The sequence below is a fragment of the Nerophis lumbriciformis genome, linkage group LG21 (assembly GCF_033978685.3).
Source record: "Nerophis lumbriciformis linkage group LG21, RoL_Nlum_v2.1, whole genome shotgun sequence".
Classification (NCBI taxonomy): domain Eukaryota; kingdom Metazoa; phylum Chordata; class Actinopteri; order Syngnathiformes; family Syngnathidae; genus Nerophis; species Nerophis lumbriciformis.
Window position 1 is genome coordinate 9,222,501 of NC_084568.2, and position 26,290 is coordinate 9,248,790.

Consider the following 26,290-nt stretch of genomic DNA (forward strand, 5'->3'; position numbering starts at 1 on the left):
ATTACGGTGAGTTCAAGGACCGCCAAAATTAGTAGGACAAGACAGCGCTCACCAAATACTCGAATCAGTGAAGCATGGTTAATATAAACATTGTGCTTTATAACAATTGGGGAGGTTTGTGTCATGTTTGTCCTCCTACAGAAACCATATTAAAACAACAAAAAACATTTTTTCTCCCTCATCTTTTTCCATTTTTCATACATTTTTGAAAAAACTCCAGAGAGCCACTAGGGCGGCGCTAAAGAGCCGCATGCAGCTCTAGAGCCGCGGGTTGCCGACATGCTAACCCCATCTTTAAAAGTCAAAAACCTAATTAAGGATTCTTCCTGTGTTTTAAAAAACTGGTTTCAACCAAAACCATGCAATAATTAGTTTTTTAGTGCATGTGTGTGTGCATGGGGCGACAACGTTGGATTCAGGGTGGCATAGGGGGCTATCAGGAGTCTTGCGCATGGAGGCCCAGAATATGGTGTTACGCACTCGCCCATAGTTCTCCGTAGACGCATCCTCGTTCATCCATGCGAACTGTACACTGGCCGAGAGTTGGTGGGGGGCCGAGGGTGGAGTCTGCTCTCTTGGTTGCTTTGTTGGGTCTGCTCCTGTCACTGGCCATGCTCCCCCCCACCCCAGCAGACGATGGCTTGGAACATCGCAGAGGCCACCACAGTGTATATGTTTTTTTGTTGTTGTTGTTTTACTTTTGTGGCTGTGTGTAGAAGTGGCTGGTTGCATCAGCTCTGCTCATTTCATGTCTTTAATTTGTTCTTTGATGTTTCCCTCTTACACACATGTTTATGTGCGCTATGGCTATGAGGTTTCCTCCCGCCCCCTCGGCCTCAGTCTGGACCCCCTCTCCAGGGGCCCAGTCTTAGACTGAATTTTTTTTTTTCTCACCCCCACTCCCAGCGTTTACCTGTTTCTCACCTTTTTAGTAAGGGGTGCCGGACCCGTCAGCGATCCTGTTCTGTCTCCCTGTAATGTTTGTCTGCTCTTGAATGGGATTGTTCTGAAAATCTTATATTCCCCTTGGGGATTATTAAAGTATTTCTGATTCTGATACATAAAAAGACCCTTGCAAATACAGTCGAAGCTGAACTGATGGGTAAAACTACAACCCCTCCTTTTCCCCCTTTTATCAGCATCCAGAAGTAGATCTTACTGACCTCTAGTGTGGTGAGGACTATCTTGTCCACAGAGGAGAAATATGCGTCCCACAACATCTGGGTCCTTTGTCTGAGAGCCAAGACACGCTCATTTCTGACGGCTCTTACTGTAGATGGCACCTAAAGACAAAAAAAAAGGAGCAACAATCATTTGATGAATGGCTAGACATCTTGAACAATACCCTTATTTGTGATCACCTAAACTTTGAGTTTAGGTACAGTCAAACCAAGGCTATATATTCTATTTCTGGCTGCATTTCGCTCTTAAACCTAATATTACTTGAGTCTGGTTTTATATGTAGCTTGTTCAAATGTGCGCTGACTGGTTGTTGAAAGTATAAACAGTGCTTTTAAATGGACTTGAATGAACCTTTCTTTTTACACTTCAATGTGACAGCAGTTATTTCTAATTATAGGCCAATATCAAAGTTGGGTCCTATCAAAAATTCGACAGTCAGCAATTCACGGCTCTTTAGTGCCGCCCTAGTGGCTCCCTGGAGCATTTTTAAAAAAGGATTGAAAATGGAAAAAGATGGAGGAATTTTTTTTTTTGTTTTTTTTTTGTTTTGGTATGTTTTTTTGTTTGAGGACAAACATGACACAAACCTTCCCAATTGTTAGAAAGCCCACTGTTTAATATGTTTGTGTGTATGATTCACTTGTGAGAGTATTTGGTGAACATCGTCTTTGTCCTACTCATTTTGGCGGTTCTTTTGTTTACATGTAAAATCTTCCACTCCTCCTTTGTCTCATTTTGTCCACCAAATGTTTTATACTGTGCGTGAATGCACAAAGGTGCGCTTTGTTGATGTTATTGACTTGTTGGAGTGCTAATCAGGCATATTTGGTCAGTGCTATGCCAACATGCTATTTAGGCTAGCTGTATGTACATATTGCATCATTATGCCTCATTTGTAGGTATATTTGAGCTCATTTAATATCCTTTACTTTTATCCTCTTTGTATATCATTTAGTTTTGCATGTCTCATGACATATTTGAGCTCATTTAATATCCTTTACTTTTATCCTCTTTGTATATCATTTAGTTTTGCATGTCTCATGACACATTATCTGTATGTAATATTGGCTGCATTTCAGATAGTTGTGTGTGTGCCATGTTGTTCCAGACCACAGCAAACATTACCTAGCTTGCCAAATATTGTAATAAATCCATTAGAAGAAGACAGCCTTAACTTGGACACACACATCTATACCTTTGGTCATTAAAAGCCAGTCATTTACAGGAGTTATCTCACCTTCTGAGTAGCCTCTGATTTACTAATGTTTTCTAATGTTGTACAAATGTGTAGAATAAATATTACATTTCAACATTTCTGTCAACGAAGATTTGCTTCAGCCTGCGACACATAGTCATTTTGATAGTAGGCTATTATAGCTAGTATAGACACTTAGATCATGTGTTGCCTTCATTATAAGACTTATATACGGCTTTTATTTTTTTGTGGCTCCAGACAGATTAGTTTTTTGTATTTTTGGTCCAATATGGCTCTTTCATTGATTTTGGGTTGCCGATCCCTTGCCTAGGTGGTAAATGACATCATTGTAGCGCTTGATAAAAAACAGTACTGTGCCTCACTTTTTCTTGAGCTCTCCAAAGCGTTTGACACAGTAGACCAACGCTATTTTAAAAACACAGGCTGTTTCTCATTAGAGTGCCAGAACATACGGTTGCTTGGCTTTCAAATTATTTAGAAAAGAGGACCTATAGTATTAAATACGAGGGCCTTTGTTCGGAATTTGTCACTGTTCATAAAGGGGAGCCTCAGGGATCTCTTTTGGGGCCCCTCTTATTCATCTTACACATCAATGATCTCAAACAACATTTCTCTGATGCTAATATGCATCTTTATGATGACGATACAATTATTTATTGCTCTGGATCATCTGTTGAACAGGCTGTTAATTCCCTATAGAAAGCTTTTGTCGCTATGCAGAATTCACTTATTGACTTAAAACTGGTTCTCAATGCTGACAAGACAAAACGTATGCTGTTTTCCAAACTTATGAAGGTGCTTCAAACTCCCCCAGTAGTGTCCACTCTTGAAGGGAATGTCATAGAAGTGGTGCAAGAATATATATATATATATATTTAAACCTCTGTGTTTTAATTGATGACTCTCTCACTTTTAAACCATAAATTGGGGTTTTCTTCCGTAATAAGAGATGTTCTTCTTTTGGGGTAAAAAAAAAGCGCCTTGTCTCTGCCACATTTTTATCTGTGCTAGATTATGGTGATCTTTTTTAGATGAATGCTACTCAGTCCGGTCTTCAGATGGTGGACTGTGTTTACCATGCTTCTTTGAGGTAGAGCCATGACACACCACTGTGACTTGTACTCTCGTGTGGGATGGCCTTCTCTGTCCACTAGTGTCATTGGTACACTTTTATTTCCAAGGCTCTTCTGGGACTATTGCCCGATTACATTTGTGCCTTAATTACACAGAGAAGTAAGAACTCTTATGCACTGAGATCAAACGATCAGCTGTTGCTCTCTGTCCCTTTTGCGTGTACTGAACTGGTGGAAAAAAGCTTTTGTCTATGCAGTTCCTTGTGCTTGGAACATGTTACACAGAGACCGGAAGCTGACTGGATTTTTTTCCTTAAATGCTTTTAAATCTAAACTGAGAGCATTTGAAGGAGCCTCCGTTATCTGTAGCTGTTTTACTTGAGGTCCGTCCTGTCATTTTAATGTGTAATGTGAATGTAATTTTATGTGTAACTTTCAATGGGATTTTTCCCTGGTTATTCATCCATCCATTTTCTACCGCTTGTCCCTTTCGGGGTAGTAAAAAAAAAAATCAAAAAATCAAGAAAAGTAAAAAGATGTATTTCACAATTTTCGCACATCCTTTACTTACAGTACAAAGTGGCTGTTTGCAACATTTACGTGACTGCCAAGAGGGCGCTAACTTTCCAAAGTCTTAGCATTATAACCAGCCCTCTTCTGGCTGTGAGCCCATCAATTAAATGCATTAGCTTTTATTTTTTTAATCTTTTTTATTTTATTTTTTTATTTCAGGCAATGACACAAAAAAAGTAGAAGGTAGACAACACATAATAATATGAATTAATATAATGCAAAAGTTAATGTACAGTTTGTAAGCATGATGATCCAGTTTTGCCTGAAAGGGAGTGAGAAGAAGATAGCAATCTTTGCTTGTTTTTGTTGACTTTTTATAACCTATCATAGCAACAACATGACTGCAAAATGGTAGAGTTGCTTCCAGAGGTGGGTAGAGTAGCCAGAGCCAACCATTGTACTCGAATAAGCGTACAATGGTCAAACTCAAGGCCCGGGGGTCAAATCATTTAATGTGGACCGCCACATCAGTTTATATGTTCCGCCATATAATTTTATCGTGGACTCCCACATCATTTTAACGTGGTCTTTCACATCATTTATGTGGCTTGTGAAAGGCTAGAATTAAAATAAACACTTTCTGGCCATATGTATTTGTCCTAAAAATGTTGCACATGCAATTGCATATGTTCCACACTTGATGTTCCAAGCATTTATTTTGGTTATCAAAAATAAATACTTAAATATCTGCTTGTCATCTCGTCTCGATCTGTAAAAACTAAAATAATCAAAAACGGTTGCCTATGAAAATTGTGTACCAAGGCTATTAGACGTTTATATTCATGTACAAAACCCAAAACCAGTGAAGTTGGCACGTTGTGTAAATGGTAAATAAAAACAGAATACAATGATTTGTTAATCCTTTTCAACTTATATTCAATTGAATAGACTGCAAAGACAAGACACTCAACGTTCGAACTGGTAAACTTTGTTATTTTTTGCAAATATTAGCTCATTTGGAATTTGATGCCTGCAACATGTTTCAAAAAATCCAGCACAAGTGGCAAAAAAGACTGAGAATGTTGAGGAATGCTCATCAAACACTTATTTGGAACATCCCACAGGTGAACAGGCTAATTGGGAACAGGTGCGTGCCATGGTTGGGTATAAAAGCAGCTTCCATGAAATGCTCAGTCTTTCACTAACAAGGATGGGGCGAGGGTCACCACTTTGTAAACAAATGCGTGAGCAAATTGTCGAACAGTTTAAGAACAACATTTCTCAACGAGCTATTGCAAGGAATTTAGGGATTTCACCATCTACGGTCCGTAATATCATCAAAAGGTTCAGAGAATCTGGAAAAATCACTGCACGTAAGCGGCAAGGCCGTGACCTTGGATCCCTCAGGCGGTACTGCATCAAAATCCCACAACAGTGTGTAAAGGATATCACCACATGGGCTCAGGAACACTTCAGAAAACCACTGTCAGTAACTACAATTTGTCGCTACATCTGTAAGCGCAAGTTAAAACTCTACTATGCAAAGCAGAGGCCATTTATCAACAACACCCAGAAACACAGCCGGCTTCGTTGGGCCCGAGCTCGGCTAAGATGGACTGATGCAAAGTGGAAAAGTGTGCTGTGGTCTGACGAGTCCACATTTCAAATAGTTTTCATCTGATGGACATGACGTCCACAAACGTGCCAACTTCACTGGTTTTGGGTTTTGTCCTTTAGCTCTTTTTTTAAAATGAGAAAAGTTCTTCTTTATCTCTCGCATTCTTCCTCACTTTGCATTTTCAGGCGTTTTCCCTTCCAGCACACCTCACTTAGCCTCTTACTAACAAGTGTCAAGCTCCCTAACCTGGGGTCACAGTGAACCTGTCCCTTCCTTGTGCGTTACAGAAGGATGCGCAGCGCCACTGATGAGGTCAGGCCGTTCAACGTAATGGGCCCCCGATTAAACGTGTCTCCCCCTCATCAGCACAGGCAGGTTTGTGTGTATATATCTCCAGCTCGGTTTCCTTCTCCACAATGTGGAAGCGGTCCAATCCAGAGGAGACAACATTTGCGCTATAAAGCTGCATGTTGAGATGGTGCCAGCTGTGTTTGTTTGTGTGTGTGTGTGTGACATGAGGTAGGGGCTGTGCAAGCCGGTGCTTTTGAGCCCAAGCTGGATTAAGACCCCTGCAGTTAATCACGGCGGCCCGACATGCAGCGACACCATTTGATAAAGGTAAGGCCGGCTTTAAGCACTGCTTGCTAGTGATTACATACAATCCACCTCAGAGACGTTCTACTGATGCAAGTCATTATAGCATGTAAATAAATGACAAAACAAAATGCAGGGATGGGCGATACGGCTAAAAATATATATCCTTCTGCAATAATGATGTATTATTTGGCATATAAATAACAATAGAACTGTTTAAATATGGTAACATATTGCGTTGTTTTCCAAAAAACAGACAACATTCACACTCACATTAGGGTCAATTTAGTGTTGCCAATCAACCTATCCCCAGGTGCATGTCTTTGGAGGTGGGAGGAAGCCGGAGTACCCGGGGAGAACATGCAAACTCCACACAGAAAGATCCCGAGCCCAGGATCGAACCCAGGACCTTCGTGTTGTGAGACACACGTACCAACCCCTGCCCCGTGCCAAATATTCACTTCAGAATCAGGTTTGAATCACGCGACTACATTTAACTACTTCTACCAGCAGCTATAGTGACCCTGATATGGCCTTAAAGGGGAACTGCACTTTTTTTGGTAATCATCAATCATCATAAAAGACAAGACGACGGATGTATTTTTTTTTAATGAATTCTAACTCGTAAATAAAAGTCTGCTTACAGCGAAGCCAATGGAGGTCCTCTTTTCCGACCAATAAAACCCAATAAAAAAACATCCGAAAAGCGTCAACAGTAAGTACTCCATTTACATTTCGTGACTTGAATATTAACCAAGTATTTGTGATATTGTTACTATAAGTGCTAACGCAGACAAATTATTTATGAGCTTTTGTGCCAATGTTGACATGATCGTCTGATCAGCCGCTCCCTGTCTTGTAAAACTTTCTTGTAGATCATGCCTCTCACCTGGATAGAAGAAGGATGATGACATATTCCGACAAGTTGGTACACTTTGACAGCCAATTTAGACACAAAAAGATTGGTTCTACCCTCTTTTCTTTGCAAGGATTATGAGTGATTCTTCATCTAAAAGGGAATCTATGAACATCCTAGAAGTCGGCATCCTAATGACAGCAGACCTCGTACGGTAAGTGATGTTTTATTATGTTTGTTGGCTCTCATGAAGTCTGCAGCGAGTAATAATCAGTGATGTGGTTGGGGAAAAAAAGCAAACGTGATGCATTTTTGAAAATGAATGTGCCGCGTTTGCTTAAAAACATTATAGTTCTACAGAACCCAAAACCAGTGAAGTTGGCACGTTGTGTAAATGGTAAACAAAAACAGAATACAATGATTTGCAAATCCTTTTCAACTTATATTCAATTGACTAGACTGCAAAGACAAGATACTTAACGTTCAAACTGGTAAACGTAATTTTTTGCAAATATTAGCTCATTTGGAATTTGATGCCTGCAATAATGTTTCAAAAAAGCTGGCACTAATGGCAAAAAAGTTGAGGGATGCTTGTCAAACACTTATTTGGAACATCCCACAGGTGAACAGGCTAATTGGGAACAGGTGGGTGCCATGATTGGGTATAAAAGCAGCTTCCATGAAGTAAAGTGAAGTGAATTATATTTATATAGCACTTTTCTCTAGTGACTCAAAGCGCTTTACATAGTGAAACCCAATATCTAAGTTATATTTTTAAACCAGTGTGGGTGGCACTGGGAGCAGGTGGGTAAAGTGTCTTGCCCAAGGACACAACAGCAGTGAGTAGGTTGGCAGAAGCAGGGATCAAACCTGGAACCCTCAAGTTGCTGGCACGGCCGCTCTACCAACCGAGCTACACCGCCCACAAACGCTCAGTCATTCACAAACAAGGACGGGGCGAGGGTCACCACTTTGTGAACAAATCCGTGTCAAACAGTTTAACAACAACATTTCTTAACGAGCTATTGCAAGGAATTTTATGGATTTCACCATTGACGGTCCGTAATATCATCAAAAGTTTCAGAAAATCTGGAGAAATCACTGCACGTAAGCGGCATGAAAACCATACTCTTAAGCTTGGTTTTGTACTTCATTTGCCACAATGGAGGCAAGGATTATGCTGGTTTAGAAGTGGCTTCGACTCTGGAAGGACGTTAGCCGCTAAGGAGGACGCGACAGTGCGTTTGAGGGACGTGGTCCTTCGCTTGTTGCAGTCAAATTAGCAGGACACAGCTGGAATGTGTCATCAACCTGCATTATCACGATATAACGATACAATTAAAAACTATTGTCTGCCAAATGTATATCAATTATATATCAACCCTATTGGTATTTAGGTTTTTCTTTGAATTGGGTTATATACAGTCGTGGTCAAAAGTTTGTTAAAAACATCATGTCATGGCTGTCTTGAGTTTCCAATAATTTCTACAACTTAAATTTTTTTGTGATGGAGTGATTGGAGCACATACTTGTTGGTCACAAAAAACATTCATGAAGTTTGGTTATTTTTTGAATTTATTATGGGTCTACTGAAAATGTGAGCAAATGTGCTGGGTCAAAAGTATACATACAGCAATGTTAATATTTGCTTACATGTCCCTTGGCAAGTTTCACTGCAATAAGGTGCTTTTGGTAGCCATCCACAAGCTTCTGCTTGGATTTTTGACCACTCCTCTTGACAAAATTGGTGCAGTTCAGCTAAATTTGTTGGTTTTCTGACATGGACTTGTTTCTTCAGCATTGTCCACATGTTTAAGTCAGGACTTTGGGAAGGCCATTCTAAAACCTTAATTCTAGCCTGATTTAGCCATTCTTTTACCACTTTTGACGTGTGTTTGGGGTCATTGTCCTGTTGGAACACCCAACTGCGCCCAAGACCCAACCTACGGGCTGATGATTTTAGGTTGTCTTGAAAATTTGGCGGTAATCCTCCTTTTTTATTGTCCCATTTACTTTCTGTAAAGCACCAGTTCCATTGACAGCAAAACAGGCTCAGAGCATAATACTACCACCACCATGCTTGACGGTAGGGATAGTGTTCCTGGGATTAAAGGCCTCACCTTTTCTCCTCCAAACATATTGCTGGGTATTGTGGCCAAACAGCTAAATTTTTTTGTTGCATCTGACCACAGAACTTTCCTCCAGAAGGTCTTATCTTTGTCCATGTGATGTCAAAAAACATTATTGTTCTACTTACTGTTAATATCTGGTTACTTTCTTCTGTTAAAATGTAATTGTTACGATCCGCTGCCCGGATCATAGTTTGTTTATGTTTGAGTCACATGTGTTTTCAGCACCTTGAGTTTCGTTTGTTTCTGTTGCCATGACGGCAGATTGTATACACCTGCCTCTGGTTAGTGTCCGGGATGCGCACCTGTTGCCCGGGCGCTAATCAGAGGGCTATTTAGTCTTTGCCCTGGCCTCACTCGGTCTGGCTTCCTAGTTTGTTCTTACACAACTGATGACGACGATTATTTCCTGTTTCTTAGCTACTAGTTCTCACGCTAGACTATTTTGGTTTGCTAGCTCCCACGCTAGCCCTTTTGTTTTGCCTTTTGTGCTACGTGCATGTCTTTTTGTTATTCACCGTATGATTTATATGTTAAATAAATCATATTCCTACCTGCAAGCTGTGTCCGAAGCCGTCTGCATCCTAGGGAGAACCACACCCGCATCACGATGCGACCCAGTCGTTACAGTAATATTAACATATTCTTGTGTTGTTTTGGATCATTTACATTAGTTTTGGGTGATACTACAAATTTGGGTATCGATACAATACCAAGTAGTTATAGTGGCAGTATTAGTCATACCAAAGCTGGTACTTCAAATTTTAATAATCTATAATGCAGGATGGCGGTGTAACAATATCAACTAGATGAAGCAATTCCTGAAGGAATTGCGTGTGAATGCTCCAATGTTTGAAGTTGAACTGAAATCCTGGAATTTTTTTAGAATTGTTGAAAGAGAGCACACAATTCTCAAACAGGCTGAATATTTTGAAGTTGGAACGGTTTGAATGAGATGAAAAATGTGGCAGTTGTGGAACTTTGAAGAATGCCCCATTGATTTCAATGGGAATTTCCCAAAAATGTGGGAATTTCGGGAAAAGCAGGAATTTTTTGGAAATTGGTAAACAACTTGAATGGTCTGAATGAGTTGAAACAACTTATCGCAAGGTATGAATGTGACATCCGTGTGGTGACCAAAGACAGAGAATCCTGATAAAAATTTTGAACCTTGTTGAAAATGAAATAATCCTATTATCCTATCTATTATTTATTTATGTAATTAATTTGTATTTACTTAAACATTCATTTATTTATTTATTAACTGTTGTGTTACAGACTGAGTACAAATGAATGTGTGAGATTATTATGAAACAAAAGTGGTCGGATAATAATAAACTCTGCTTCTTCCTACTCCTTTTCAGACATGTTGTAATGAGAAACTGGAAACGTGACGAATCATATTGGAATTGTTTGCATGTTTGAGATGAACTTAAACCGTAACCACAACCACAAACTCTTCTCTTGCTGCTCATACTTCATGTAAAACTATAATTATTCTCTGTAAAAGTTATTTTTGGGTGTCTGGAACGGATTACAGTAATTATACTTACCTTATTTCCTATACTATTTTTTTTTTCTTGTTTTCATACACCCTTTGAAACAAATGCTTGGGGATCCAATACAAAACCCCAAACCAGTGAAGTTGGCACGTTGTGTAATTCATAAATAAAAACAGAAAACAATGATTTGCAAATCCTTTTCAACTTATATTCAATTGAATAGACTGCAAAGACAAAATATTTAATGTTCACACTGAGAAACTTTAATTTTTTTTGCAAATAATCATTAACTTAGAATTTAATGGCAGCAACACAAGGCAAGAATTTGGCACAGGGGCATTTTTACCACTGTGTTACATGGCCTTTCCTTTTATCAACACTCAGTAAACGTTTGGGAACTGAGGAGACACATTTTTGAAGCTTTTCAGGTGGAATTCTTTCCCATTCTTGCTTGATGTACAGCTTAAGTTGTTCAACAGTCCGGTGGTATTTTAGGCTTCATAATGCGCCAAACATTTTCAATGGGAGACAGGTCTGGACTACAGGCAGGCTAGTCTAGTACACACTCTTTTACTATGAAGCCACGCTGTTGGCATTGTCTTGCTGAAATAAGCAGGGGCGTCCATGATAACGTTGCTTAGATGGCAACATATGTTGCTCCAATACCTCTATGTACCTTTCAGCATTAATGGTGCCTTCACAGATGTGTAAGTTACCCATGCCTTGGGCACTAATACACCAACATACCATCACAGATGCTGGCTTTTGAACTTTGCGCCTGTAACAGTCCGGATGGTTCTGTTGCTCTTTTGGCCGGAGGACACGACGTCCACAGTTTCCAAAAACAATGTGAAATGGGGTCTCGTCAGACCACAGAACACTTTTCCACTTTGCATGATGCGAAGCCAGTGGCGTTTCTGGGTGTTGTTGGTACTTTGCATAGTAGAGTTTTAACTTGCACTTACAGATGTAACGACAAACTGTAGTTACTGACAGTGGTTTTCTGAAGTGTTCCTGAGCCCATGTGGTGATATCCTTTACACACTGATGTCGCTTTTTGATACAGTACCGCCTGAGGTATTTTCGGCCTTACGTGCAGTGATTTCTCCAGATTCTCTGAACCTTTTGATGATATTACGGACCGTAGATGGTGAAATCCCTAAATTCCTTGCAATAGCTGGTTGAGAAATGCTGTTCTTAAACTGTTGGACAATTTGCTCACGCATTTGTTCACAAAGTGGTGACCCTCGCCCCATCCTTGTTTGTGAATGACTGAGCATTTCATGGAAGCTGCTTTTATACCCAAACATGACAGCCACTTGTTCCCAATTAGCCTGTTCACCTGTGGGATGTTCCAAATAAGTGTTTGATGAGCATTCCTCAACTTTATCAGTCTTTTTTTTGCCACTTGTGCCAACTTTTTTGAAACATGTTGCAGGCATCAAATTCCAAATGAGCTAATATTTGCAAAAAATAACAATCTTTACCAGTTTGAACGTTAAGTATCTTGTCTTTGCAGTCTATTTAATTGAATATAAGTTGAAAAGGATTTGCAAATCATTGTTTTTATTTACCATTTACACAACGTGACAACTTCACTGGTTTTGGATTTTTGTACTTATTTCACTCAATCAAATATGATTAATTTATATATTCTATTTTAACGTTTTTCCCCCCAGCATTTTCTATTGTTATGTCAAAAAGCGACGAATACATGTTGGTAAACTAATCCAATCACAAACGTAGTGTTTATGTTCCCATTAGTCTGGACAAAACTTTGATTATGAATTATTTCCATGGGACCGAACACAATTGGTGCGATTTTATCCGTCCGGGTGTATCATACCTGCAACAGCAATCGCTCGTCCCCTTCAATGACGGCCTGGTTCCACTGGATGACGTCGGAAAAGGGCAGCTCCCAGCCGTTGCTCAGAAGCACGGGTACGCACGCCGCCTAAACACACAAGAACAACAGAATAATAATAGAGGGACAAACTAATCGGTCAAAGCCAAGTAACGGAATTTGTGATTATAAGGGTTAAAATGTACCAAACTAGCTCCAGCTAGTATACCTTTAAGATAGTGCCAAATAACTAAACCCCTAACTAAACATCAATCAATCATTCACAGTTGACTTATATAGCCCTTAATCACAAATGTCTCAAAGGGCTGCAAAAGCCATCAATGAGAAACCTTGGATGGGACCGCAGATGCGGTGACCCTCACCTAGATGACCGGTGCAATGGATGCCAAGTGGATACGGTTAATCATACACATTTTGCTAAAATACTAGCATAGCAGGTTAATATAGAACATAGAACCAATTATCATACCGCCAAGATCCTGCCTAGTAACAACACTGCATGATTATTTCGGTTAAAACATAAAAAAATAAAATACATTTGCTAAAATACTAGCGTAGAATTTTAGTTAGTTAGTTAGTTAGCATACCTGCAATGTAGTGCCAAGTAACACAATTCATGTTTATTAGGGTTAAAACCTGTAAATTTAGCTAAAATGCTGGCAAAAACTGTTAGCATGCTAACAGGGAACCAGTTAGCATACCTTCAAGATGGTTCTAAGTAACAAAATTCATTATTAATAGGGTGAAAATCGACACAACTAGCTAAAATACTAGCATAAATGAAGTTAGCTTACCTACAAAATTGTGCCAAGTAACACAATGCACGATTATTGGGGTTGAAATGTGTAAAAATTGCTAAAATACTAGCATCAAATTTTAGCATGCAAACATGGAACAAGTTGGCATACCTCCAAGATGGTGCTAAGCAGTGTTGGGTTAGTTACTGAAAAGCAGTAACTAGTTACAGTTACTAGTTACTTCATTTCAAAAGTAACTCAGTTACTAACTCAGTTACTTACACCAAAAAGTAATGCGTTACTGTGAAAAGTAACTATTTAGTTACTACTTTTTGTCTTTTTTTTTTTTTTTTTAAAGCTCCCATTAATGCCCTTTTAGCCTTCATTTCAGTACTGTTATTGCACTGGAGAATAATACAATCTGTTGATCAACTTGACATGCATTTGCATCACTGAACTCTGCTAAGCAATGTGCTCTACATACAACACACAAAGACAAAGATATGTTACAAAGACCAATTTGTTTCTAGCCAGAACAAATTGACAAAACTATTTTAAATAGCTGCAACATAATGTACATAAGTAACAAACAGCATAATAACAGCATAGATGTAAACCAAGAAAGGCACACACTACATACACAAAGCCTAACCAGGCATTTTCTTCCTCAAGTAATTCTGATACAAAATCATGTCTGAAGCCCAGAAGACTCTCCACATTTCCCCAGTTTTAGTTTAGAGATAAGGAAAAATTGGCCTGGCCCACTAGCATCCCTCTTTATGTTTGTGAACTTTATAGTCTATACATTTAGAGTGATGTGATAATCAAACACTCTAGAAGTCTAGAATGAAAGAGTATATAAGAGAATTGACAGCAACGTTCCCTCTCAGGAGCGCGCCTGTGCAATTGTGCACTGCTCAAGCGTCCTCTGCGCACGGCAAATCTATGCCACGCACAAAATCAAATAAAAAAATAAGCGCATAACAATTTTCGACACGACACGGACACGACAGAGAAAACCGTTTTCGTCATCATTGTTCAAATATTGTAACGTCTGTCGAGACGCATTGAGGACATGAATTCCATCCATCACTTTACTGAGCAAAACTCTTTATTGTCGGCCATAAACACATCACCAAAACATTAGTAAAAAAATGATATCTAGCAAAAGTGGTCATTTTCTGCAGTACAAACCAGACCAAAAGTAACTTTGTTTTATCAACAGCAGCCGCTCGCTCTTTCTCACGTGCGCCAACACTTGCACATATGGCACTGAGCCAGTGATTCGTTTACAGCCACACAAAAAGTCGAACAACTCCAACACCACACATAAAGTGTAATTCCAGGTCGTTACACTATGATTTACCAATCAAATGTGTGCTTATTCTAGTGTCATTTATTAGGAATCTTAATTTATAAATATTAATCATTAAATGCTGTTAGTATATTAAATAAATACTAATAAAAATATATTTTTTACAAACAGGAAGTTGCAGGAATGTACACATGATCCCCTGCTTACATCTCATTGTGCAACATGTGAATGTTTTAATGGGAACTAAATGCAATGTCTGAAAGGGGTACCAATTATTTCCAAAGCAGGACCTCCACCCAGACAAACAATACAAGTACACAGTTCATGAAAAACAATATTTGTTGTTATTGTCATTGTAAGTGGGCCTAAACACTTATATTAGAAATGGAAATGACTGCTGTTATTTGATTATAATAATAAGAGAATGTTGTCTGTCTATCTGTGTTGGCCCTGTGATGAGGTGGGGACTTGTCCAGGGTGTACACTGCCTTCCGCCCGAATGCAGCTGAGATAGGCTCCAGCGACCCCGAAAGGGACAAGCGGTAGAAAATGGATGGATGGATGGAGATTGAACTTGTTATTTAGTCAGGTTTGGGACAGGTGTGCTGCTGGTGTAGCCACAGTGTGCACGTCTAAAGTTTCTCACATGGGCTCCACTCAATGCTCAGTGACTTTTTGCGTTTGCTCACACACATGAACAATTAGAGGGAACATTGATTGACAGAGTGTGTGTACCTTCAGCGGTGAATGAGCAGAGGCAGAGTTAATTCTTAAGTGGTGGTGGAGGTAAAGTGTCATTGGAGTCTCTGTCTCTCTTTACTAGCTTCGTCGAAGCATGTTGCTATGTAGCTTGTTTCAGCAGATTTGAATTGCTGTTTTGGGCAGTAGATGGGATCTTTGATCCAAAGCACAATTTACATTTAACTAAAATGTTCTTTTCTTTGTGCTCGACAAAAGAAAAGTAGTGAAAATATCTCCATATATGTTAGCAAACTCGACTTCTGGCTCCGCCATGATCAGACACGCCCCCCCCTCTCCACACTCACACGCACACTCACACAGAGCGCATGTCTCTCTCTCTTCTCCGGCTTGACACAAGAAGAATCAGAACGATGACAGAGCAGCGCTCCGATAAAACACACTTTATAGTACATAAAAAGTAACGTAAAATAACGCAGTAACGCATCATGTAGTAACGGTAACTGAGTTACTGAAAATAAAAAATGACGCGTTAGATTACTAGTTACCGCCGAAACTAACGGCGTTACAGTAACGCGTTACTTTGTAACGCGTTAGTCCCAACACTGGTGCTAAGTAACAAAATGCATGATTAATAGGATTAAAACTTTTACAATTAACTAAAATACTAGAATAAATTCTAGCATGCAAACATGGACCAAGTTAGCATACCTCCAAGATGGTGCTAAGTAACACAATGCACGATTAATAGGGTTAAAACGTGTAAGTTTAGCTAACATGTTAGCATGCTAATGTTAGCATGCTAACACGAAACCAGTTAGCATATGACCAAGATGGTACCAAGTAACAAAATGCATGATTAATTGGGTGAAAACATACAAAAATTGCTAAAATACTAGCATCAAATTTTAGCATGCAAACATGGACCAAGTTAGCATACCTCCAAGATGGTGCTAAGTAACACAATGCACGATTATTAGGGTTAAAACGTGTAAGTTCAGCTAAAATTTTAGCATGCTAATGTTAGTATGCTAACATGGAACCAGTTAGCATATGACCAAGATGGTACCAAGTAACAAAATGCATGATTAATTGGGTGAAAACATAAAAAAATGAATAAAATACTAGCATCAAATTTTAGCATGCAAACATGGAACCATGTATGCATTCCTCCAAGATGGTACCAAGTAACACAATGCATGATTAATAAGGTGAAAATATACTAAATTAGCTAAAATACTAGCATCAAATTTTAGCATGCAAACAAGTTAGCAAAGCCATTTGAGATGTCCTTTACACCAATTTTTTTTAGTAGTTCCATGACTTGAACTTGAGTTCCTGCTACAGGATGTACAGTAAGCCGCCTTCCTTAGGCGGGGAGAACCATAGAGTTCCAGCAAGGGAGGAAGGAAGTAAGGGAGCAGCAAGTAATCTAGTGAGCTGTTGCTCTCCTGCCTGCCGCTGTGCAGCTGGAAAAGCGCACGCAGAGGCGGTAGGACACGGGCGGTCGCTGAGAATCCTCACAAAGTACAGTCCGTGCTGTGCCTTTTTAGCGACCGTTCAGGTCATGTCGCCCTCTACGTTCATGCACAGGGTGTCACGGCGTGTGTCCCTGGCGGGGCTTATGGCTGTGGAGACGTACGGGCCTACTCACACCGGTTTGTTAGGAAGCCCCTGTATCCAGAAGGTGATAGTAAGGCCCCTAATGCCTCGACCGGCCCCTGGCATACACGCTCTATGCAATTGCTTTGGGCCACAACCACTAAGGAGTATCACATGATTATAGCTGATCATCAACCTGGTCACAGTGCTCTGCATGTGTTTGCTTGTTTTTCTTCCATCCATCCATCCATTTTTCTACCGCTTGTCCCTTACTGGGTCGCCGGAGCCTATATCTGCTAAACTTTTGCACAAAGCAAGGTCCATAAAGACATGGATGACAGAGTCTGGTGTGGATGAACTTGACTGGCCTGCACAGAGTCCTGACCTGAACTCAAAATAACACCTTTGGGGATGAATTAGAACGAAGACTGAGAGCCAGGCCTTGACCAACATCAGTGTGTGACCTCACCAATGCGCCTTTTCAGCGGCAGGTCAACATATGTCATCTGTAATTGTTTCAGTTCAGTCCTGCAGCATCGCGGTCAATTCCATTCAAAAGTCCATTGACATATTTGCTAATTTAGCGTCCCTTTGAACGCAGTCGTCGTGACAGATTTAAAACCGTATTTCTAAAACCGCAGCGCTATTTAGGTTTAAATTGTAGCCAAACCTTTTCCCCAAAGATACAATGTGTAAAAAACATGATTTTTTTCATAGTTTTTGCCCATTTATTGAGTTTTGTTGACTTTTTCAATGAATGGTGATGCGGCGTAGCAGTTTTGAATTGGTTTCACTGTAGTATGAAACACTTTTCTTACCCTTCAGGACCTATGAACCATTTTTTGTACCTTTTCATATAAACTACAATAATAAATAATACATAATGTTGGATATAGAGAACACACAAACCCTTTATTTATTAAGTCAGAAATATTAAAGTTTGGTGATTTGGTAAAATTGCAAACAGCTAAAATGATGTACAAAGCAAACTATAACCTGCTACCAAAGAATGTACAACAATTCTTCTCAACGAAAGAGGAGAAATATAACCTTAGAGGAAAAAATAATTTAAAACATTTATATGCACGTACAACACTTAAAACTTTTAGCATATCAGTATGTGGAATTAAATGATGGAATGGATTAAGTAAAGAAGTTAAAAATTGTACTGATATGATCCAGTTTAAGAGGTTGTTCAAAATAATAGTGCTTACAGAGTACAAAAAAGAAGAATTATGAGAAATACTTTCAACCTTATTGAAAATAAGATATTCTTCATCTCAGTATGTTAAGATTGACTGAATTAATTAATTAATTACATATTACAAAACTGTTGTATACTAATTCATAGATGTTATTTTATTATATAAAAAGGTCAGTAAATGATTCTATATATTTGTAAACGCTTGAAGTGGGAAAGGGGTAGGATTAAATAAGCTTTGCTTCTTCCTACTCCTTTTCGGGCATGATGTAAAATGAAATGATATGAAATTGTGTGATGTATTATGATGTAAGTGTGTTCATGTTCGAAATAAACTAAAGAAAGAAAGAAAGAAACTTTGGAAATGATCAGGAATATAAACACATGACTGTATTGGTTTGAACTGAATTGTAGTTGACAATGTAGTCTTTTTGTTTATTGTTATTCACTCATTCAATCGTATAGTACTGTAAATACAAAACCCAAAACCAAAATTACACGTTGTGTAATTCGTAATTAAAAACAGAATACAATGATTTGTGAATCCTTTTCAACTTCTATTCAATTGAATAGACTGCAAAGACAAGATACTTAATGTTCGAACTGAGAAATATATATATTTTTTGCAAATAATCATTAACTTAGAATTTAATGGCAGCAATACATTGCAAAAAAGTTGGCACAGGGGCATTTTTACCACTGTGTTACATGGCCTTTCCTTTTAACAACACTGAGAACTGAGGAGACCAATTTTTGAAGCTTTTCAGGTGGAATTCTTTCCCATTCTTGCTTGATGTACAGCTTAAGTTGTTCAACAGTCCGGGGTCTCCGTTGTGGTATTTTAGGCTTCACATTTTCTATAGGAGACAGGTCTGGACTACAGGCAGGCCAGTCTAGTACCGCACTCTTTTACTACGAAGCCATGCTGTAACACGTGCAGAATGTGGCTTGGCATTGTCTTGCTGAAATAAGCAGGGGCGTCCATGATAAGTTGCTTGGATGGCAGCATATGTTGTTCCAAAACCTGTATGTACCTTTCAGCATTAATGGTGCCTTCACAGATGTGTAAGTTACCCATGCCTTGGGCACTAATACACCCCCCATACCATCACAGATGCTGGCTTTTCAACTTTGCGCCTATAACAATCCGGATGGCTCTTTTCCTCTTTGGTCCGGAGGACACGACATCCACAGTTTCCAAAAACAATTTGAAATGTAGACTCGTCAGACCACAGAACACTTTTCCACTTTGCATCAGTCCATCTTAGATGAGCTCGGACCCAGCGAAGCCGGCGGCGTTTCTGGGTGTTGTTGATAAATGGCTTTGGCTTTGCATAGTAGAGTTTTAACTTGCACTTGTAGAAGTAGCGACGAACGTTTTTTTGAAGTGTTCCTGAGTCCATGTGATGATATCCTCTACACACTGGTGTCGCTTTTTGATGCAGTATCGCCTGAGGGATCCAAGGTCACGGGCATTCAATGTTACGTGCAGTGATTTCTCCAGATTCTCTGAACCTTTTGATGATATTACGGACCGTAGATGGTGAAATCCTTGAATTCCTTGCAATAGCTCGTTGAGAAATGTTCTAAAACTGTTGGACAATTTGCTCAGGCATTTGTTCACAAAGTGGTGACCCTCGCCCCATCCTTGTTTGTGAATGACTGAGCATTTCATGGAAGCTGCTTTTATACCCAATCATGGCACCCACCTGTTCCCAATTAGCCTGTTCACCTGTGGGATGTTCCAAATAAGTGTTTGATGAGCATTCCTCAACTTTATCAGTCTTTTTTGTCACTTGTGACAGCTTTTTTGAAACATGTTGCAGGCATCAAATTCCAAATGAGCTAATATTTGCAAAAAATAACAGTTTTCCAGTTGGAACATTAAATATCTTGTGTTTGCAGTCTATTCAATTGAATATAAGTTGAAAAGGATTTGCAAATCATTGTATTCTGTTTTTATTTACCATTTACACAACGTGGCAACTTCACTGGTTTTGGGGTTTGTACTTCTGGTCACCAAGAGTGACCATGCAGCTCATTTTTCTCCAAGTGCCTCCTTATTGTGCATCTTGAAACGGCCACACCACAATTTTTCAGAGAGTCCTGTATTTCAGCTGAAGTTATTTGTGGATTTTTCTTACAAGCCGCAGACTACATTACAATGCTCACTAGGCTGGCGTGTTACTCGAGTAATATTAAAGACTGAGACGGGGCCCCAATAATATCTTGTTTGGGCCATAAAATGACTGAGCTGATAGAACGTTGAATCTGGTTAAAAATGTATCAGTGATGATGTAATCCATGACATATACCGCAGATTGTGCCTGTTTACGTGCAGCTGACAGCGTGCGACCCCAATAGGAAGGCAATGAGTAATAACTTCAAATTTATCCTTTCCCCACGGCGCCCTGCAGGTTGTTTTTTTTTGTACTTCAACACACAAAAAGCAAATGCTGCTGACCACGTTGACAGCGGCGCTGACTGTTTTGTGTACTAATGAGCAACAGCCACTCAGTGGGTTATACATGCCAGTAGGAGAGAGCTGGTGCAGAATAAGAAGGAAGCGGTGGAGGCACGAATGGAGATGACTTTGATGTTGTCTTATCTCCTCGCTCACTGACAGCCGTTTGATGTTGCGCCGCTATTTTATTTATTTTGATTTTTTTTTTTTTTTTACCACCCCCCCTCTGGTTTCTCCATCCCAACCGGTGCCCTCTTTTCATTGCATGTCCACTCTTCAGTGCAGTCTGGTCACATCTTTTTCAACATTAAATCAAACAACTTAACATGATAATTTTAGCATGTTTATGCAGCACGGTGGAAGAGGGGTTAGTGCGTCTGCCTCACAATACGAAGGTCCTGAGCAGTCTTGGGTTCAATCCCGGGCTCGGGATCTTTCTGTGTGGAGTTTGCATGTTCTCCCCGTGACTGCGTGGGTTCCCTCCGGGTACTCCGGCTTCCTCCCACCTCCAAAAACATGCACCTGGGGATAGGTTGATTGGCAACACTAAAATTGGCCCTAGTGTGTGAATGTGAGTGTGAATGTTGTCTGTCTATCTGTGTTGGCCCTGTGATGAGGTGGCGACTTGTCCAGGGTGTACCCCGCCTTCTGCCCGATTGTAGCTGAGATAGGCTCCAGTGCCCCCCGCGACCCCGAAGGGATTAAGCGGTAGAAAATGGATGGATGAATGGATGTTAGCATGCTAAAATTTACAACTGTTCATATACTTCCAAGACAGTGCCAAGTGATAAAATCCATGATTATTGGAGTAAAAACGTACGATTTAGCTAAAATGCTAGCTTAAAGGGGAACATTATCACAATTTCAGAATTGTTAAAACTATTAAAAATCAGTTCCCAGTGGCTTATTATATTTTTCGAAGTTTTTTTCAAAATTTTACCCATCTCGCAATATCCCTAAAAAAAAAGCTTCAAAGTGCCTGATTTTAACCATCGTTATATACACCCGTCCATTTTCCTGTGACGTCACACAGTGATGCCAATACAAACAAACATGGTGGATAGAACAGCAAGCTATAGTGAGGACGAATTCGGCGATCGCCTCCTAACCAACAATTGATATGTGTTTGTTTGGCATTAAAGGAAACTAACAACTACGAACTAGGTTTACAGCATATGAAATACAGGCGCCATTAATGCTGAAAGTTACATACAGGTTTTGAAGCAACATATGTTGCCATCCAAGCAACGTTACCATGGACGCCCCTGCTTATTTCAGCAAGACAATGCCAAGCCACGTGTTACATCAGCGTGGCTTCATAGTAAAAGAGTGCGGGTACTAAACTGGCCTGCCTGTAGTCCAGACCTGTCTCCCATTGAAAATGTGTGGCGCATTATGAAGCCTAAAATACCACAAAGGAGACCCCCGGACTGTTGAACAACTTAAGCTGTACATCAAGCAAGAATGGGAAAGAATTCCACCTGAGAAGCTTAAAAAATGTGTCTCCTCAGTTCCCAAACGTTTACTGAGTGTTGTTAAAAGGAAAGTCCATGTAACACAGTGGTGAACATGCCCTTTCCCAACTACTTTGGCACATGTTGCAGCCATGAAATTCTAAGTTAATTATTATTTGCAAAAAAATAAAATAAAGTTTATGAGTTTGAACATCAAATATCTTGTCTTTGTAGCATATTCAACTGAATATGGGTTGAAAAGGATTTGAAAATCATTGTATTCCGTTTATATTTACATCTAACACAATTTCCAAACTCATATGGAAACGGGGTTTGTATATTCTAACCTAATTCTTGATTATGGAAAATTGTAAATTGTTCTTTGCGTGCAACAAGAAAAACACAATGTGTTTAATGCCCTTTAATTTTAATTGTAACCTTCTAAAATTGTTCTTTGAATGCAATAGGAAACATATGTTTATTGTATTGTAAGATTTTATGTTAAAATAAAACCAAAATTGACATTTTTCCGTAGTTCCCTTTATTTGGAAACGTATCGATATACATGTTGGTACCGGTAACGGTACCAAATTATTGGTTTCGGGACAACCCTAGTATCAAGTAACAAAATGCACGATTAATAGGGTGAAAACATACAAAATTAGGGTAACACTTTAGTATGGGGAACATATTCAGCCAAGGCACATTTTTTGCGTTGAAAAAATGCGGAGGCACACCACCAGCGTGAATAATTAAAAAACAAAAAACAGTTGACAGTGAAAAGTCGTTGTCGCAATTGTTGGATATAACTTTAAAGCATAACCAAGCATGCATCACTATAGCTCTTGTCTCAAAGTAGGTGTACTGTCACGTACTGTCACATCACACCCTGACTTATTTTGAGGTTTTTGCTGTTTTCCTGTGCGTAGTGTTTTAGTTCTTGTCTTGCACTCCTATTTTGGTGGCTTTTTCTCTTTTTATTGGTATTTTCCTGTACCAGTTTCATGTCTTCCTTTAAGCGATATTTCCCACATCTACTTTGTTTTAGCAATCAAGAATATTACAGTTGTTTGTATCCCTCTTTGAGAGGACATTGTTGGTTGTCATGTCATGTTCGGATGTACATTGCCTTTGCTCCACAGTAAGTCTTTGCTGTCGTCCAGCATTCTGTTTTTGTTTACTTTGTAGCCAGTTCAGTGCATAGCCTTCCCTACGCTTTAATGCCTTTTTTTAGGGGCACTCACCTTTTGTTTATATAGACAGCACAGACACTCAACAACAACACATCATTTGCAGACTATAATTACTGGTTTGCAAAAAAGATTTTTAACCCAAATAGGTGAAATTAGATAATCTCCCACGGCACACCAGACTGTATCTCACGGCACACTAGTGTGTGCCGCGGCACAGTGGTTGAAAAACACTGTTCTAAACAACAAAGACTTAATTTAGAGTTATTTGGTTAGGGTTAGGGTTAGATCGTTAGGGTTAGTAATGGTGAATACGTTCCCCATACTAAAGTGTTACCGGCTTACTGGTTGTATAATAAGGCCATGCAGAATAAGGCATTAATAAGTACTTAATATTGACTAATTAAGAGCCAATATGTTACTAATTTGCATGTTAATAAGCAACCAATTAATGGTGAATATGTTCCCCATACTAAAGTGTTACCAAAATTAGCTAAAATACTGGCATACAATTTTAGCATGCAAACATGGAACAAGTTTGCATACCTCCAAGACGGAGGTAAGGGTTAAAAGTTGCTAAAATGCTGGCATAAAAAGTTTGCATGCTAAAATTGGCAAACTTGGAACCAGTTAGCATACTTCCACGATTGCGCCAAATAACAAAATCTATGATTAGTAGGTTAGCATGTACAGAATGAGCTAAAACATCTACAACCGCTCAGATCAAACGCTCTCTTGGCCTCCACTCTCCTAAAAGTGCATTTCATCCGAGAATAGCCCTGCTGAAGGACAGTCTAACAAATGGGAATACTTGTGTGAGCCCCAGGCTGCAAGGTTACAGCCATAATCCCAGTCCAAATCCCGGACCTTGAAAATGGAATTGCACCCTGGGGCTCCTGTGAGTCCCGCCTTGACCCGGGGGGGCGCGTTACCCAACAACCTGTGTTGTGTCTGCGTCTAAAGAGCGTTTGCGTTAGGAGGAGGAGAAGAAGAGGAAGGAAAAGCTCCGTGGTAGTACGTGGTAGTTGGCTCGTCCGTGTGTGTTTTGGACCGCCGGCGACACGTTTCTCACCGCCTCGGTAATTGCCAGTTCTTTTGTGGGCTTGGCTGGTACAAAAATGAAGAGAAAAATACGCTTTGGGAAAAAAAGATCTTGTAAAGTGGCTCGAATGGGGAAGAGAAAACGAGAGGACAGAGAGGCGAGACAGAAGGAGCCGGACTTGGTGCCAATGCTCCTGGGTTGTGTGCAAATTTGTCCATTCAGCCTCCGTCACACGCATACACACACGCACACACACACACACACACACACACACACACACACACACACACACACACACACACACACACACACACACACACACACACACACATATACACACACATTCTTGTATTTCGTACCTTCTTGAGACCTCCGAAAAATGCCTACCTCTTTAGGACATACTTGTCAACCCTATTTTTTCCTGACTCCTTATTACATCCAGCCATAGAATTATACATTAAAATAAACATATTTGAAATAATTGATTTTAAATTATCATAATAATTCATTTAAAATTACCATATTTAATTAAAATAATTGCTTGTTTATCAACAACTTTATCATTTTATTCATTACATTTTGAAACTCTCAGAAGCCAAGTTATGTTATATTCCTTAATATTTATTTATGCAAGTTTGAAGTATCAATTATCTAAACATAGTTTTGTTTGCATATTTTCAGGATACATATATATATATATATATATATATATATATATATATGTATATGTGTATATATATATATATATATATACATATAAATATATATATATATATATATATATATATATATATATATATACAGTATATATGTATATATATATATATATATATGTATGAAATACTTGACTTGGTGAATTCTAGCTAACAGTATATATGTATATATATATATATATATATATATATATATATATATATATATATATACATACAGGTAAAAGCCAGTAAATTAGAATATTTTGAAAAACTTGATTTATTTCAGTAATTGCATTCAAAAGGTGTAACTTGTACATTATATTTATTCATTGCACACAGACTGATGCATTCAAATGTTTATTTCATTTAATTTTGATGATTTGAAGTGGCAACAAATGAAAATCCAAAATTCCGTGTGTCACAAAATTAGAATATTACTTAAGGCTAATACAAAAAAGGGATTTTTAGAAATGTTGGCCAACTGAAAAGTATGAAAATGAAAAATATGAGCATGTACAATACTCAATACTTGGTTGGAGCTCCTTTTGCCTCAATTACTGCGTTAATGCGGCGTGGCATGGAGTCGATGAGTTTCTGGCACTGCTCAGGTGTTATGAGAGCCCAGGTTGCTCTGATAGTGGCCTTCAACTCTTCTGCGTTTTTGGGTCTGGCATTCTGCATCTTCCTTTTCACAATACCCCACAGATTTTCTATGGGGCTAAGGTCAGGGGAGTTGGCGGGCCAATTTAGAACAGAAATACCATGGTCCGTAAACCAGGCACGGGTAGATTTTGCGCTGTGTGCAGGCGCCGAGTCCTGTTGGAACTTGAAATCTCCATCTCCATAGAGCAGGTCAGCAGCAGGAAGCATGAAGTGCTCTAAAACTGGCTGGTAGACGGCTGCTTTGACCCTGGATCTCAGGAAACAGAGTGGACCGACACCAGCAGATGACATGGCACCCCAAACCATCACTGATGGTGGAAACTTTACACTAGACTTCAGGCAACGTGGATCCTGTGCCTCTCCTGTCTTCCTCCAGACTCTGGGACCTCGATTTCCAAAGGAAATGCAAACCAAACCAACCCAAACCATCAGTGATGGTTTGGGGTGCCATGTCATCTGCTGGTGTCGGTCCACTCTGTTTCCTGAGATCCAGGGTCAACGCAGCCGTCTACCAGCAAGTTTTAGAGCACTTCATGCTTCCTGCTGCTGACCTGCTCTATGGAGATGGAGATTTCAAGTTCCAACAGGACTTGGCGCCTGCACACAGCGCAAAATCTACCCGTGCCTGGTTTACGGACCATGGTATTTCTGTTCTAAATTGGCCCGCCAACTCCCCTGACT

The 26,290-nt window shown here is 39.5% G+C and overlaps 1 protein-coding gene and 1 long non-coding RNA gene across 2 annotated transcripts in view; one reads left to right on the top strand and one right to left on the bottom strand.

The window, feature by feature from the left end:
* The window catches only part of ext1c (exostoses (multiple) 1c), a 246,286-nt gene that overhangs the window by 18,066 nt on the left and 201,930 nt on the right, over positions 1-26,290 (bottom strand). Inside the window, exons 4-5 of the mRNA XM_061983143.2 lie at positions 12,530-12,637; positions 1,164-1,283 (exon numbers count right to left, since the gene is read on the bottom strand). Coding sequence (XP_061839127.1) covers positions 1,164-1,283; positions 12,530-12,637 — 228 coding nt within the window. The remainder of the gene's footprint in view (positions 1-1,163; positions 1,284-12,529; positions 12,638-26,290) is intronic.
* Positions 6,124-7,262, top strand: LOC133621190 (uncharacterized). Its single transcript, XR_009817614.1, has 3 exons — positions 6,124-6,220; positions 6,510-6,911; positions 7,072-7,262. It is a non-coding gene; the product is annotated as an uncharacterized lncRNA (long non-coding RNA).